We start from the raw sequence: 18,493 nt of genomic DNA on the forward strand, positions 1-18,493 counted from the left end.
TGATCCACCTCTGTACCACACACACAATCTGTGATCCCCTCTGTACCACACACAATCTGTGATCAACCTCTGTACCATACACACAATCTGTGGTCCCCTCTGTACCTCACACACAATCTGTGATCCACCTCTGTACCATACAAACAATCCGTGATCCACCTCTGTACCTCACACACAATCTGTGATCCACCTGTGTACCATACACACAATCTGTGATCCACCTCTGTTCCACACACACAATCTGTGATCCCCTCTGTACCACACACAATCCGTGATCCACCTCTGTACCACACACACAATCTGTGATCCCCTCTGTACCACACACGATCCGTGATCCACCTCTGTACCACACACACAATCTGTGATCCCCTCTGTACCACACACAATCTGTGATCCCCTCTGTACCTCACACACAATCCGTGATCCACCTCTGTTCCACACACACAATCTGTGATCCCCTCTGTACCACACACAATCTGTGATCCACCTCTGTACCACAGACACAATCTGTGATCCACCTCTGTACAACCACTCACAATCCGTGATCCACCTCCGTACCACACTCACAATCCGTGATCCACCTCTGTACCACACACACTCTGTGATCCACCTCTGTACCACAGACACAATCTGTGATCCACCTCTGTTCAACCACTCACAATCCGTGATCCACCTCCGTACCACACTCACAATCCGTGATCACCCTCTGTACAACCACTCACAATCCGTGATCCACCTCCGTACAACACACAATCTGTGATCCACCTCTGTACAACCACTCACAATCCGTGACCCACCTCTGTACCACACACAATCTGTGATCCACCTCTGTACCACACACACAATCTGTGATCCACCTCTGTACAACCACTCACAATCCGTGACCCACCTCCGTACCACACACACAATCTGTGATCCACCTCTGTACAACCACTGACAATCCGTGACCCACCTCTGTACCACACACACAATCTGTGATCCACCTCTGTACAACCACTCACAATCCGTGACCCACCTCTGTACCACACACACAATCTGTGATCCACCTCCGTACCACACACACAATCTGTGATCCACCTCTGTACACCCACTGACAATCCGTGACCCACCTCTGTACCACAAACACTCTGTGATCCACCTCCGTACCACACACACAATCTGTGATCCACCTCTGTACAACCACTGACAATCCGTGACCCACCTCTGTACCACACACATAATCTGTGATCCACCTCCGTACCACACACACAATCTGTGATCCACCTCTGTACAACCACTGACAATCCGTGACCCACCTCTGTACCACACACTCTGTGATCCACCTCCATACCACACACACAATCTGTGATCCACCTCTGTACAACCACTGACAATCTGTGACCCACCTCTGTACCACACACACAATCTGTGATCCACCTCCGTACCACACACACAATCTGTGATCCACCTCTGTACAACCACTGACAATCCGTGACCCACCTTTGTACCACACACACAATCTGTGATCCACCTCCGTACCACACACACAATCTGTGATCCACCTCTGTACAACCACTGACAATCCGTGACCCACCTCTGTACCACACACACTCTGTGATCCACCTCCGTACCACACACACAATCTGTGATCCACCTCTGTACAACCACTGACAATCCGTGACCCACCTCTGTACCACACACACAATCCGTGATCCACCTCCTGACCACACACACAATCTGTGATCCACCTCTGTACAACCACTCACAATCCGTGACCCACCTCTGTACCACACACACTGTGATCCACCTTCGTACCACACACACAATCTGTGATCCCCTCTGTACCACACACAATCTGTGATCCACCTCTGTACAACCACTGACAATCCGTGACCCACCTCTGTACCACACACAATCTGTGATCCACCTCCGTACCACACACACAATCTGTGATCCACCTCTGTACAACCACTGACAATCTGTGACCCACCTCCGTACCACACACACAATCCGTGATCCACCTCCATACCACACACAATCTGTGATCCACCTCTGTACAACCACTCACATTCCGTGACCCACCTCTGTACCACACACACTCTGTGATCCACCTCCGTACCACACACACAATCTGTGATCCACCTCTGTACAACCACTGACAATCCGTGACCCACCTCTGTACCACACACACACTCTGTGATCCACCTCCGTACCACACACACAATCTGTGATCCACCTCTGTACAACCACTCACAATCCGTGACCCACCTCTGTACCACACACACATTCTGTGATCCACCTCCGTACCACACACACACTCTGTGATCCACCTCTGTACCACACACACAATCTGTGATCCACCTCTGTACCACACACAATCTGTGATCCACCTCTGTACCACACTCACAATCTGTGATCCACCTCTGTACCACACACACAATCTGTGATCCACCTCCGTACCACACACACAATCTGTGATCCACCTCCGTACCACACACACAATCTGTGATCCACCTCCGTACCACACACACAATCTGTGATCCACCTCCGTACCACACACACAATCTGTGTTCCACCTCTGTACCACACACACAATCTGTGATCCACCTCCGTACCACACACACAATCTGTGATCCACCTCTGTACAACCACTGACAATCCGTGACCCACCTCTGTACCACACACACTCTGTGATCCACCTCTGTACCACACACACAATCTGTGATCCACCTCTGTAAACCACTGACAATCCGTGACCCACCTCTGTACCACACACACTCTGTGATCCACCTCTGTACCACACACACAATCTGTGATCTTCTTCTATACAACTACATACACAACAAAGTCCTGATGTCTTGTTTAACAAGCACTTTTTTATTTACATCCTATCACTGTCTACGAAAAATGACATGAGTTACAGGCACCAGATGTGGCTTGATTCTAGGGGTTAGAAAAATAGTGTATCATACAAAATGTACAATGCATCGAGTATGAGTATATTTCCAACATGGCATGACGTCACTACCCTGCTACACATACTCTCTCTCGTCTATGTCCAACATCAATGATATATGTAGTGTGCCTCTGTTATATTATGCACAGTTGTTCAACAACAATGAAATGAGGACAATGTGTCAACGTCCAGAATAAACATTCATGAGTAGGTACTATAAGCGGAGTTATCTCCCTTCAAGGATTGCTGGGTTGGAATCTCTACGCTTCCTGTTGATATAGAATTATAAAACACAATCTCAATTATGCTGTTGTAGAATGGGTTAAGCAATATCTAAAACAGGACATATTCATCCACTGTTTTATATTAATAGCACTTATTTGCATTGAACACATTTATAGCAATTGAGATCTGTACATATTCATTTTACCCCAGTTCCTGAGTTCAGCCTTTTCATGATCTGATATTGTCAGTTAAGGGAGAAAACTCAAGTGGAAAAAAATGTATCATTTTCCAGTCACTCCTCTACGATTATGGCAACCAAACATGCATTTATAGCTAGTAGATCATCCCCTCTTGCCAAAAACACCGGATAAAATATTTACAGATTTGAGAGAACAGGGATAGTTGAGGGAGATGAGAGTTAAATCAAATTTACACCTTATTTGCTCATTAGTTTAGAGACAACTAATATTTGGCAGTAAGTAAAATGATTCAGCTCATCAATATGGACCAATATATTTTCAGCAGAAGAAATTATTCCTATAATGAATTAAATGTTTTTTTCTTAATAATATGAAACCATTGGTTACATGCATACCACATTACTCCCCAATAGTACTTTTGACAAAGAGTCACGGAAAACAATTTAAATACCAGTATAGATACCCAAACCACTGCTTCGGGAGGGGCCACCGGGCTGCAACTTGTGGCTTTATCGAAAAGCTAATGGTTGAGTACGGAGTGCTGCACTGATGGTCTTAAAAACCGAGATAATTATGCAGTGAATTATTTCAGCTGACTCACCCCTAATAATAGAAGACTTTCAAGTGAAAATGTTGACAGCGGTGTAGAGTGTGCACGCTCTATGAGGCGTACTAATCTTGTTGATGTAAATAACGAAATTCATTTCAGGAATCTTTTAAACAAAGCAAAAACAATTATTTATTGCTAATGTGCTTATGATTTCCTGAATTATTTCCATTAATTGTTTAACTATTTTATGTGCACCCTCTTTTATCCGTGCTTGTTTTGATAGTGGTGAAAATGTTAGTCTCTCAGTAGAAGGGACTGATCTAACCATGTTTATCTTATCTCACCAGCTTCAGGCATCCACAACTAGAGCAAGATGCCTTTGTGACACCAAAATACATATATACCCTAATTCATGTACATGGGAAACTTCGTAAAATATTTGATATGACAATATGTTAAAAAAGTGTTGGAAGATGTTTAAAATTGGTTTGTAAAGACAAGTACGGTAATCATTTGACCGATACATTATCCTTCTAAAATATTACATCAAATTTGGCTGGATGACCATGTTAGGATTTAACATTCTTGAATGAAAAATTTATTTTGAATATATATGAAAGCTTTATGTATTGATAACGATATATAAAAGAAATGTTCACTAAAAAAATCTTTCTTATTTCCAACACTACTTACTTTGCATAATGTTTTATTAAATCTCATATTTCTTGGCTGAATTTTCAAAATGAGACAGATTTCAAATCATATAGTTGATCAATGGATTTCTCATGAAAAACATAAGATAAGTGAAACAGGTTACTAATTTCATAATTGCTGTTTAAAATGGAATACATTGTGTAATTGATCTAACTTTAAAAAGCCCAAAGGGAGATAATTCACAAACAGAAACAGAATTGCCTCCCTTTGACTATTGAGGAAAACAACTGTCCGCTTTACTGTTAACTTGTCCAATCCTGTTCTAGGCAAGTACCACTTAAAATATTTAACTTTACTTGCTTTACTTTTGAGAAGAAAATATTTCACTCACAAATAGAATGTGATGAACCGAAAAAATAAGCCTGATGTCAAAACTATTTCATTCCTCAAAATTTCCGTTTTCCTAATCTACAGATCCACATTGTTACATGGCCAACACTCAGCCTTGAGTAAAATGTGTCACTTCAATTTGACAGATTATGAAGAGAACATTGCCTCAATTCTTAACCAAAACTTTGTTTCAGTACCACAATGATGCTATAAAATATCAAAGTCTTCATAATAAAATTTGCACATACTTTTTCTTTAAAAAAGATGTATACATTCTCAAACATGATATGGACAAATCTGTACAAACAAAACATACTCTAAAACAAAACAACATTTTGAAAACTATTCATAAGCACTTCATTTACATCTGAACAATTTTCTTTTCACAATGGCAGTATATATTTTTTCCATATCATAAGAATTATATTGCGATGTTTTCTGTGAAAATTACTTTCAAGGGAAACTTCTTAAATGTATAAATGGATATGGTAAATTTCAGTTGACGGAATGCATTGCCAAGCACTTCAAGCTGATACTGATCTCTGCAGTAATATGTAATACATGTATCCTTCTTAGCTAATTATGCAAATATTATCGAGATCAGCACTTCAGGACGAAATAGAACAATGATCATGCCATCTAAAAACCATGATAGTGACAAAAACAATCAACTGTACTTTCTTAGTGAAAATATATCAAAACAAAACAAAGATATTACAGAAAACTGTAATGAAATGTCTCCTTATTTGGAGATCTAAGTCTCAAAATGGTTACCTCTAGATATTTTAAACAATGCATACAAAAACAGAACAACTAAAACCTTGCTTATTATGCTTCGATAAATGAGAGAGAAAAAAAAAGAAAGTATATATGAATATCAATAACACCCTATCACAATAATGTGCAACTTCTACGACAAGCACTTGCCGTTAAGATCAAAACCAATCTTTTGGCATGCATTCTGAAAGAATATATTTAGAATATATTCATGTAAATTGGCCAAAGGTCATACCTATTATGCTGTGTGGTATCAGGATAGAGGCATCATGCTAATCCTCCACAATGGTATAGTGACTGTATTAACTTCAGACCATTTCTATTTCTATTTCTGATATGTTATTGAGAGAAAATCAGAAGTATGCAGATGTAATTTGAAATGTTATTGTTTCACTTATATGGCCAAAATTATCATTTTAAAACTACAATTAAATTCTTATTTTAATTTTGCATTTCTTGGCTTTAAATATTCAAAATGGTATAAAGATATATGGGCTTATTTTATTTTGTATTGTTTGCTTTAAATATCAAAAACAGTATCCAAATATATGGGGTCTGCCTTTTTCCATAGCATATAATTAAGGTATGACTTCCCGCGTCAGTATGATCTTTGATTTCCCGGTATATCCCCTTGCTGTGTTGTATCCCACACAGCCACAAAGGTTGACAAGTTGAAATTAATCTTTAATTTAAACACTGCATCATCAATTGCCAAAGATTTTAGTCACCTGATTCTGAATCATCAATAACCTTACCTGAGGTAAATGTACACATGATTCAATGTCACCCATAATATGTCCACTGACAATGATATATGATTCTACATTAAAACTTTCACTGTACTCCACCAATGCATGTTGAACAAGCTTTCTGTTACACCGAGTCACTGAAAGAGTCACACTCACAACAATGTTGCAATGTGTCCAGCAAGATGCCTTCTAGGAACGACTCCTTGCTGCACCGTAAGCAATAGCACCCATAATGCCACAATAAATGCAAGATAAAAAGGGAAAACACATGACAGTACAAGATGTCCATATATGCACCAACATCCACGTCTATCTCACTCTACACTCTGTTACTTCATGTTCAAATACTTGTTCTCCTCCGCTAACGTTGTCAACACAGAGCTCATATCATTTACAGCCATATTATTCATATTGAGCACTGGATTAAACCGCGAGGAACTCTGAGATGCTGACCGGTTCGAGGCTGCTGTTGGACTGAAAATATTTTCCTGTGATATTGAGCTTATATTGTCTATGAGATTTTCAGTCGATATTGACGTTAAGTTGTCCATGAAATCTTCAATCGGTGGCGCCGTGGTCTCGGCAGGGTCGGTGCTGCTGGTCACCTGGTTGCACCCCGGGGACATCTCAAGCTGGTTGGGGAAGGGGCCATGGGGCTGCTGGATCTGGCAGCTCGGCCGGTTGTTCTGGGGGGTGCCCGAGGGGGTGTTACCACTAGGCGGATGGGGAAACATGGGGGGTACAGGTTGTGGGGGAAACAGTTGCTGTGTTGGTGGAAGTGGGGGGGCAGGCGGGGGTGGCATGCTGTTCACCATGTTGGGTGTCATGTTGCTGTTCATGTTGGGGTTCATGCCGTTGCCCATATTGTCCCCAGGGTACATCTTCTGTTGGTGGAAGTTCTGCTGCATCCCTGGCATGTTCTGCATCTGTGGCATCGGACCCTGCTGCATCGGCATCTGCATATTGTTGAACATACCAGGGTTGTTCTGCTGTTGCTGCTGCTGCATGAGCTGTTGCTGTCTCAGCAACCGGGATGCGGTCTTGGCATTTGGTGGTATCTGTGATTGGCTTATATGAGGAACCTGCACCTGAGGACTGGCACGTTCCGTCTTCTGTCGCATGTTCATCTGCATCGGCATCCCATTCTGCATTTGCATTTTTGGCATGCTTGGCGGCGTTGGCGCAAACATCTGTGGAGACTGAGGTGGCAGCATGCTACCTTGACCTTGATTCTGACCTTGACCTTGGTTCATCATAACTGGCCATTGGTTCATATTGTTTCCCTGACCATTGTTACCCATCCTTCCTTGCTGTGGAACATTTTCAGGAATTGTGGTCATCCCCCCTTGTGGCATATTTCCCTGTTGCATGTTCTGCTGGCTCATGCCTTGCATCTGCATCGCCTGGGGCGACAACTGACTTCCAGGAGAATGCTGCATTTGCATATTTCTCATTTGCATATTCTGCATCTCGTTATTGAAGTTCTGACCCTGGTTCCAACCCTGCTGCATGTTTGGCATCATGCCAGGCCCACACTGGCCACCATTATTAAACTGCTGACCATTATTCCCGCACATCATGTTAGAGTTCATACCCTGATTGTCATAGAAACCAGACTGCATTTGTATATTGTTGCTATAGGGATGTGGCACCGAGGGTTGCTGGTTTGAGTATTGGTTATTGGGACTGTGGTTTTGAGACGGAAAGTTCCCTTGCATCCTTTGCTCCATATCTGGCGGATGAGGGTCATACCCTGCGTAGCGTTCGTTCAGGAATCTCTGCATGTCGTCAGGGATTATCATATCCTCGTTATCCTCCAGCATCTTCTCTTCCAGTGATTGCTCATTGTATGTCTCCATGTTGTTTCCAGGGGATCCGTACTCCGCATCCTCTGCGACGCTGTAGTCAGTAGCGATGCTGCTTCTGGAAGAGTGAAAGGTGTTGTTTGACCCACACTTTCCTTGCAGACTCTTCATACTAGGCGGAACAGGAAGAACCTTCATGACATTCAGACTGTGGTAGCGCTGAAGCCGCTTCAGGTCACGGAAACTGTGGTCCACAGTCCGTACAGGGTCACTGGCTCTCCTGATCTCCCGGTTGGGAATCTCGTGAGGCAGTGGCGTGCGACAGGGCGTGCTGGTCCGTGCACCTTCCATCTCCCGCCGGTGGGCGAAGAACCTTGCAATATTCTCATTGCAGTATTTGCTAGCGGGACTTCGGATTGGCATCTGTTGAGACTGCACCACCAAATTGGGATGGCTCCCGAGATGGGCCTTCTGCATCATGTTGGCCACATTACCAATGTTACTACTCTCACTCGACCTCCTGGAGGCATGGTGGGGCAGATTTCCTGAGATGTCGTACTCGTACGGAGAGTTGGCGATGCTCAATCGGTTGGACGAGAGCTGTGATGTTTCACTGGATCTCCTACTGGAGAACTGACTACCGAAGGGGTAGGGGCTGGTGTCGGACCTCATGCTGCTCATGTAGGAGCTGAGGGTGCTGGTATTGCTGTCACGGCGTCCGCCACCATAGATCATCTGAGTCTGCAGCTCTGTGCGACCTGCAATAACGAGACAAGACAAGACATCAGCATGGGACAGATCATGTAGTAATCACTACATTGATTGTGACTGACATTTTACTTATAAAATGACATTGAAATTGTTGAATAAATCACACTACATTTTGCCAATGTGCTAGTTGTCCAAATATTCATTTAACCTGATCTAATTTTTTTTAATCTAATGACTTAAAACAATTTTCCTTCACATAACCACATCGTACCTGCCAGATCAGCAATACGTTTGTGAGGTGGACTTGTTTTAATCTGAGTCATCTTGACATTTAAGTCGTTCGAACTGTTGTTGCAGCGCCGACCATCTGCAAAAATACAGGTCGTTCTTCATAAAGTTCGTCAATATATGGGTACCATTGCACTTTCTTTGAGCAAGAACATGCTTGTAGAATGAACATGTTGTCGAGAATGAACCATCGCCCGATAACCTTAACACCACAACACAGAGGACTATGTTGAAATCTTATGATTATACCCCACACTGAGATTCAAACTTTCGTACTTATACCCCCACCCATATGTCTGCCCCATCACCATCAGCAAAGAAGCAAGCTGATTGGTCCATTTTGAGAACAGACATGACACCAAAGCAGTGGGAACTTACTTGGGCTTATTGGAGGCAACTGGGAGTAGACCGACAGAGAGTTGCTTTTGTTGTTGATTCGGCCTTTCATTCGGTTCTGCATCACCTGGCCAGAATTTATTTGGTTGCGACGTACCAACAGGGACTCGGATCCACCAGGTACCTGTGAACAGAGATACTTGTATTTCAATTGTATCCCTAATACTTTGTTGGCAGTGGGGTGGCCTCGCTGTAAAAGTGTTGCTGAAGCAGTCATGCTGAAGGGACACAAAGGTGATATTGCTGAAATATTGCTAAAAATGGCGTGAAACCATACTCACTCACTCACTCAATACTATGTTTAACTGTTCATATTCAATATGGCAGGAACTGGCCAATACATGTCTTCTAAAAAATATTTGCACTGATTGATAATCAGATATATCTTATTCTGTTTTGACAATGACAACATTTCTTTCAAGCATGCAAAAAACACCTAGTCCATCATCAGTAATGGAGGTGAATTACTACGGCACCAACAGCCATAAGGTTCAAATATGTGAACATGTTTTTCTTACATGATAGCTTTAAAATAGGTGATAAAAGTTGCTATGAGCCAGTTATCTTTGAATTCTCATATCCAGCCTAAGACAAAGAAGGTCATTCAAAGCCCCTCAGCTCCTACCTCTGCCTCGTCTGGTTCTGGGATGTCGACTTCCTCCTCCTCCTCCAATGAGATGCTCCCAGGGTTTCCCCCTGACGATGTGATGTGGGTTCCTCCACTCAGATGCTCCTCGATGGTGTCGGGCTGGATGTTGTTGGTCACGTTGACTTCAGGACTGCTCTGGGGTGATGGGTTGTTTTGAGACACGGATGACCCCACATTATCCTGGAAAATAATTGTTATCATTCATCATTTGAAATAACATCAGAGTTCAGTGATGGTTACTTGAGTGTTCAAAACTTTACCAGCAGGAAGTCCTTGCAAATAATCACTCAAACTCGTATGTGAATTGCCAAGTTGGCTATTAATTAAGAATAACCTTCTGGTGACAGTTCTCCAATTCCTCGCAGAATAAATTTCATGTCCCTAATCCTGAGGTAAAACATTTCCAAGTTTTATACTCAAATCAATAGCTGTACATCTTGAGCAGCGCTTCTGTCAGTTTACAGGAGGTGACTGTCACTCAGAGAACATAAGCACAAGATGCTAAGGACAATGCATGTGTTGTACCTGTGACTTTCTTCTATCTCCTGGTGCTGACGTCTGTAATGAAGTTACCATGAGACACTCCTCCATCTTCTTGCACTGGTCATCATCTTTCTTGTCCTGTAACATGGCAGACTGTCAGTCAGTAACATCAATGGCAAATGATCATTCAGTCAGCAACATCAATGGCAGATGGTCAGTCAGCAACATCAATGGCAGACAGTCAGTCAGTCAGTAACATCAATGGCAGATGGTCAGTCAGCAACATCAATGGCAGATGGTCAGTCAACAACATCAATAACAGGGTTAGTAAGTAACATCAGAACAATATCTGCTCATTTACATCCGCAAACATTGTTAAGTACGACTAGTGTAAGTCTTTATGCTTAGGATATAGGATGTGAGGTGAAATGCATCCAAGATTATTGCACTTAAATAGTGATGTGCATGCGTGCATGTGTGTGAGTGTGTGGCTGCTTGTCCTAGTCTGGACTAATGTTGATTTTATAGTGGGAGCCCACTGAGATACCATGCCGCAGTTTAACATGGATACCCCACTTAGACACAGTATACTGACTCTGAGCTGACCAGACCCTTAAAGGCGAGCGCCAGGCAGGGTAACAAGTACCATCTTTTGATGTCTTTTGGTATGATGTAGCTGGGCGGGTGCTCTACCACTAGACCGAGGAGGTGGTCCTCAGGATAAAGGAGTTACACCACAAACACCATGAACACTGGTACAAAAGAGCCCTTAACAAAGATAACAGACATGGGTAGGAGAGATCACAAAGAGATCTTTGTCGTAAGTCTACGTAAAGTATGGGAGTTACGATCATCTTAGTGGAACAGGGTCCAGAGTTGATCAGTTTGATTCTTACATCATCGGGCTCTTCTTTCTTGGGGTTGCAGCCGGTGATTTGATCATTTCCTTTATGTTTCTTGTTTGCGTAGAACTCGGGACCGTGGACGGTTTTGACGTGCTTCCTCAAGGAGCTGGGGTCAGTGTAGCGTTTCGTACAGCCTGCTGCCTTACATACATATGGTTTCTGTGGAAGAAAGTAAGAGGAACATCAGCTATAGCACTCTTTATTACTCAGTACCACATTCAGGCTCATGGTAAACAAGCCCATTCAGTTCTCAAAACCCCATGCGCCCTAGCACATGTAACACATAACACAAAGGGCCAGGTACCCAGGATGTGTAGATCCTAAAACTCGCTAATCAAGACAGTGTCAAATATGTCCAGATTAAGGGGGTGGCACTGTGGACAGAATAGTTTTGATTCAAGTGAAACATTAATCTCTCTAGTCTCCTACCAGAACCACCATTTAGGCACAGGGAGCTGCACTCTTTGCTGTGCAGAGTTGTGTCCCCTTGGCATGCCAGAAACCTAGATGTGATTACGTCTCTAGGTCTGTCGGCACCATGCCCATGCTTGTGGCTTTCACCAAAGTCTTAAATGTCTAACATCAGCATCACTTCTGTCACACATCGTGAAAAATCTCTAATATTGTTCAAAGCGTTGATAATCCAAACTCACTTACTCACTCTAACAAGAATCACCAACACAGGCATATATACTCACAGCATTGGAGTGGGTTCGATTCTGATGCTTGGCCCGGTCGGATGCGTTACTGAACGCCTTGGTGCATCCTGGGAACTCGCACATGTAGGGCTTCTCACCCGTATGAGACCGAAGATGGGTTTTAAGGTTTTCAAGTCGTGAATATGCCTTCGAACAACCTTCAAACTGAAAGTAAAACAAACAGCTATGAGCAACTCAAATCCTAATCTGCTTGTTTGTGCGAAGGAAGCAAATGGTATCGAGACATTCCAATGACTTGTGATTGGTAAACATCATGACGCCATTCTGGATGATATTCAGCCACTGGCCTTGAACATAAACTCATCTGATACCCTGAGCATTAGGACTAAAGCATACCATTATCCTGCAGTATGCTATATTTCTTCTTTGTTTCGGAATTTTGGGTAAAAATAATAATAAAATATTTAATTTCCTTATTATTTGCATTGTTTCACATTAACTCTACCCAGAAATTCATTCACAAATGATGTTTTGGAATTGATTGACAAAATGACGGAAACGCAGAAGTGATTGTTCTCTCATGTTGTTATCTCTCCTGTATCCATGACTACAAAATGGCGGTGACCTTAACTTCAGTATGTAGAAAATAGGACCTGCGTGTACAATCAGTGTCAATCAGTGTCAAACATGTTAGCTCCCAATATATCACAATATGTGTAGCAAGTCAGATACCTATATCGCAATATGCTGCAATACTAATTTATTGCCCGCTCTACTGAGCATGAAAGTAATTGTTTCACGATGAATTACAATGAGCATATGTTAGCACTGGAGCTACTATCAACATAAAACATATATCACAAATATTGGTAAAGGCTTGAAATATCAAACTGTCTCACAATGTCTACATTTATTTCAATATTTATCCTGTTTTCGTTTGGAACTAAAATATTTCCCAAAGATTTGTTAACAGGGTAATGTGCAAAAATACAAGACAAAACTAATTACATACTTGTTACATACATACGAAAATCAGGTGAGCTATAATTAGAGAATCTTCCACATTGGCAGATTCATAAGGTGAACGTTTTGAAAACCATTTTGATTACTGTTATATAATTAAAAGCAAGAATCACTGTAATTAATCACTTCATTTTTAACACTTGGGGAAGTCAGTATGACTGTCCCCTGCTATGATACATATCGCAATATGTTTATGATACGATATGTATTGCGATACTTATTTCGTGGCAATTTTGCATGAATTCTTTATATTTCATAGTGCATTAATACTATTCAAATGCTTGCAACTTCCTGAATATCTAGTCTCATTTGAAAATAAAAATCAATACTTTATTTCAGATACAACTTTAGAGTCAACACCAGTTAGAAAAAGACGAACAGGATTGAAGTCTTAACTATGTACATCTACACTGTACAATGTAAATGTTGCATAAATTAATAATAACATTGTTTCTTAAAATGTAGATAGGACCCAATTTGCCCAGATAATGATTTCTTTGCTCTGAACGATACAGGACTGAAATATGAATGGATACAGGACCAAAATATGAATCGATGCAGATAAGTGTGTAACACGTATCATATCCTCTGAGAATATGATCAATATATTTGTGAATCGTGACATCCCTATCAATCATACCAACTTCTAACTCTTCAAACATTTACTAAAAACAAAGTACTTAAAACAATAGTTGGCTGCTTCAGAACAATCTACTTTTGTGTCTTTTATCAAAAACTCAGGTGCACTTACAACTCCAAGGCATGCCACCACAATGTAAATACACACATACATATATCCCCAAACAACGACATACTTTTACTGTTCAACTACGTAATGACTATTTAGGGTGATACTTGACTGCCTTAAAATGGCATCCCTCGTCTCCCCTTCTGCACTGAAATCAATTCGAGTTGACACTAAATACAAAGTCCTTGAGATAAAATTATTCCTAAATCTCCTAAAGAAGTATATTTCCTACAAGCATGTACATATTTCCCATAAGACACTTTAGCCAACTTACCATAATCATTCTGATTGGACATGATGCTGCAGGCCACAGTGTCTAACAAATATTATTCCACTGTCGACAAAGTAGAATTAATGCCTAGATTATCAGGCTGAACTTGGATACAAAGAGCTTTGAGCATTTGACAGCTACACTGACATCCCATATCAGTGTCAAAAGGACACTCTCTGATTTCCTTTATTAAAGCTTTGGATAAACACAAAGAACTGAAAAATCAATAGTCATCACAGAGTTATGTCCCCTTGACCATATGTTGAACAGTCTGTCACTTTATTAATGCTGGTGTCTAGGTTCTGTTAATATCAATCATTGTTTTTTATGAAAGGTTGCTTGACAACTGTGTATCTTGATCTAATACATATGCATACATTGTAATAAATACGTTTTTTTCAGTAAAATTCATTTTATAGTCGTGTAACAAAATTCTAAAAATGTAAATTTCTTTGTTTCAATAATAATGACTATGCATAGTTTCGTGCTATTAAAATAAATATAGCATACTATTTAACATTTTATAAAGTGGAGTATTTCCTTTTTTGCCAAGCATTTCACACATTTACATATATAATACAAGTTTTGTAGGATTTAGTGCATCTAACAAACTACCATAACTACCATTACGAAAAGTAAGAACTTAAGGATATTTCCTGCAAAGGCCGACCGGGCACTAGTGTGTTTGGTACAAACTTTAGTTCAGTTTTATTTTCAAAATAATATCTGAAATTCTAATGTTATTAATGAATTTAAAAATGACTTGATATTGAACTATCCACATCCTGACCTGACCATTTGTCCTTGAAAATCTGTACAAGACATAGAATTTCCTTGGCCCAATGAAACAAATATGTTTCATACATAAACATAGAATCAATTTTGATAAAATTATTTGAAGTGAACTTTTGAAAATAACTTTAACCAAATAAACATACAACTTAACTTCAGATTAAAATTTATATTGATTTATTTTAAATTAAATTAAATCTCATATCTAAATTAAATAAAATAAAATTTAAAATTATATGAAATTATCAGTCCCTGTAAACTGTATTTACATGAACCACTGACATTAAAACACTGACATTAAAGCTAGATCCATTACACCAGTAAGAAAAACAAATGTACGCTAAAAGCTCAGTGGAAGTATATTTCTGGTGAGCAGCTGAATAAATGCAGGTTGTAATGTGTTTGTATAGCGACATACTAGCCAATTACAGCAACAGAGGGTTGCCATATCAACTGACACAAGGAGGGGTGTGGTCACACATTACACACATCCCACACAGCTCACACAACTGCCAAGCCATCTTACATCATGGCTTGGGTAATGCTTGCATTAACTCTTTCAAATGTCATAAGCCATGTGGTGGGAAATGGGCGAGTTTATATTGTTTCAAAATACAGAAACATTATAACTGTATTCCATGTAAATGATTTGTATTTGTATATATTTGTTACCCAAATGTCACATTTGCATCTGAATTCATGTGACAGATGGACAAATATCTAGGGTGATTTTGACATGAAAAATATTCACTGTTTTCCAAAAGCATTCTTCTCCTCCTTTGTGCAATATGTATCATTCCTGACAACATACTACAGTGGTTTCAATGTAATAATTGTTTAAAATGCAGAAATAATTGTTGAAATAACACATCAACTCTTCAAATAATGTTCAAAATATTGATAAGATTTCAGTTAGCTTGTGCTCTCCGCACAACTAATTGTCACCTGCTGAGACTATCAGGTGGAAAACTACTCAGAGTTGTTATTATTGGCGACCATCCTTGCACAGCTTGGATAACATTTACTAGGAAGATCTCATTATTTCCGTGAGATAACAAACCCGTATCTCACCACTACATCAGCGTGGGCTACAGGTGAGGCAGCAGCAGAAATAGTCTGGCGTGATACGAGATGAGAGATGCATTGTTTTTTGCCGATTAGCGGCAGCTATTTCAAGCTGCATGCTGTGGAGGTGTGTGTGAACACACACGTCAGTCTGCCGCTAACAACTTTACCCGTTACTGTGATAGTTAGACGAGTATTTCACCTGTTAAGGCATAATATCACTAACGCCTCAGTTACCATGCATATGACACAATCACATTATTCCTGACAATACTGTAATGTGAACACACAATGTCATTAAAAAGGGGTCTAACATAACAAGTGAAGTACAGATTCTAGTACTTTTAGGGGTTGAGTCCCATCTGGTATTCGAACCCACACTGTCAGAGTGAGGCACCTAATCGCCAGCACACAAAGCCTCAGTGGCTGAGTGGGTTAGATCGCTGACTTTGTGTGCTGGCGATTAAGTGCCTCACTCTGGCCGTGTCGGTTCTTATCAGGGATGGGGCTCCACCCCCAAAAGGACTAGAATCTGTACTTTACTAAGAAAGTGTTATCCCAAATATAATTTTGTTATGGTTTCATAATTTTATCATTATTACATAAGGTAGACACAGGAGTGGATGCCATGCTGCTGTCATGGTGACTAATTTACGACACCCATTGTCTAAAGAACATTTAATTGCAAAGGCTCATTACCCTGGAGCCATGACATCTATATGCCTTGAAACATTTAATTGCTGTTATTTATTAGATGCTAATCCTATTTGTTAATCCCCATTTTTGTGTACATCGACCGTCTGCCATCCTGAACAGGATGTGCAAGTATGTCACTGATGATTTACTGTTTACATTTATATTTATTACTTACTAAATGTCAGGTGACCTTGGCTATATAAGCCTTGGTCCAGAGAGATTGAGAGAAGGAGAGAAGGGGTTTGACTCTATTACCAAGCAGACCTCTCTCCCACAGCCCAGAGTGTGTACCGACTCTCTGTGGCACCCTCAGTTATTATCTAAGTATATTGTAAATTGTTAATTGTTCTTGTAAATAAAATTGTGATTAGTCTCCTGTGACTCTGGCTCTTTGCTGACTAATTCCCCAAGAAAACCAGCACGCCATTTGGAAGGTATTGTTCACCCAGAACAGTTCCATGATACTGCACACCCATCATATTTCCTCCTTGGTGCTGCCATTACTCATTTGCAATGGATTGCTTCCTTCTACACTTCATTTGTCTAAAATGATGAACTGGCTGCAATATTTACAGCCATTATCCAAATTTTAGCTATCTTTTTTGTTTTGTTTGTTTGTTTATTGTTGTAGCTGCACTCAGCAACATCCCAGCTATATGATGGCAGTCTGTAAATAATTGAGTCTGGACCAGACAATCCAGTGATTGACATCATGCGCATCAATCTATGCAATTGGGATACGATGACATGCATCAACAAGTCAGTGAACCTAACCACCCGATCCCGTTAGTAGCGTACAACAAGCATGGGTTGCTGAAGACCTGTTCTCCACTGGGTCGCTATATGTTGTTGAAATCCAAACTTCGTATCCAAGTTTGTAGCCATCAGCTATCTTTAGGGACTAATAAGAAAATCATCATCCCAAATGTGAATGTTTTTGAAATTTTGAAATCAATGGCAAATTATCACCAGAGAGGTTTGCACTGCACATAGACTTGGCATACAAAGAACCATGTACTAGACAGAAACACCCCTGAATATGTGCAGGATATTTATTGAAGGGAAGCCTGAACACACAATTTCATAAAAATATCCTAAACAAAGTTATTAATGATCCTTAACTTTTTTTGTTCAGCATAGTAACATATTTGGTGCAAAGAGACCTATCTATGACCAAAGTGTGCTGTATTTAAAGGATTTAACTTTTTTTTAAGATCAGTATTCTCAAAATCAAAATTGAGTTCATCTCAGTGTCTAATTAACGAATGAAGGGGGTAAACTAGACTAACATCTGGTACATATTATACAGAAAAAAAATATTTGTTAAATTATTTTAATAAAAAATTAATAATAAGGAGCCCAGAGACTCTCTTCATTTTCAGATACTAAAGAAATTAGGACTAGGGGTAAACGTGCATTCTACGGCGCTCATCTTGCTTATTAATAACCACACCAAATTCACAGTTAGCTCATCGGGTTAACAGTTTTGCATAGAAATATTCTTAATAGTATTTAACTTTTT

At 40.5% G+C, this 18,493-nt stretch overlaps 1 protein-coding gene across 5 annotated transcripts in view; it reads right to left on the minus strand.

Annotated features, from left to right (window-relative positions):
- Nucleotides 1-2,835: 2,835 nt before the first annotated feature.
- LOC124135863 (zinc finger protein GLI4-like) overlaps nt 2,836-18,493 on the minus strand; it is a 136,272-nt gene continuing 120,614 nt past the window's right edge. For 4 of the 5 annotated variants that reach the window (XM_048381708.1, XM_048381707.1, XM_046501508.2 and 1 more), the window contains 7 exons: nt 12,416-12,580; nt 11,709-11,876; nt 10,855-10,950; nt 10,306-10,509; nt 9,663-9,804; nt 9,268-9,363; nt 2,836-9,043 (listed from right to left, as the gene is read on the minus strand). In XM_048381708.1, coding sequence (XP_048237665.1) covers nt 6,810-9,043; nt 9,268-9,363; nt 9,663-9,804; nt 10,306-10,509; nt 10,855-10,950; nt 11,709-11,876; nt 12,416-12,580 — 3,105 coding nt within the window. In that variant the 3' untranslated portion in view covers nt 2,836-6,809. The remainder of the gene's footprint in view (nt 9,044-9,267; nt 9,364-9,662; nt 9,805-10,305; nt 10,510-10,854; nt 10,951-11,708; nt 11,877-12,415; nt 12,581-18,493) is intronic. The other variant, XM_048381710.1, reaches the window with a different exon arrangement.

The sequence above is a fragment of the Haliotis rufescens genome, unplaced genomic scaffold, assembly GCF_023055435.1.
Source record: "Haliotis rufescens isolate VD_foot unplaced genomic scaffold, xgHalRufe1.0.p SCAF_4, whole genome shotgun sequence".
In the NCBI taxonomy this organism is placed as follows: Eukaryota; Metazoa; Mollusca; class Gastropoda; order Lepetellida; family Haliotidae; genus Haliotis; species Haliotis rufescens.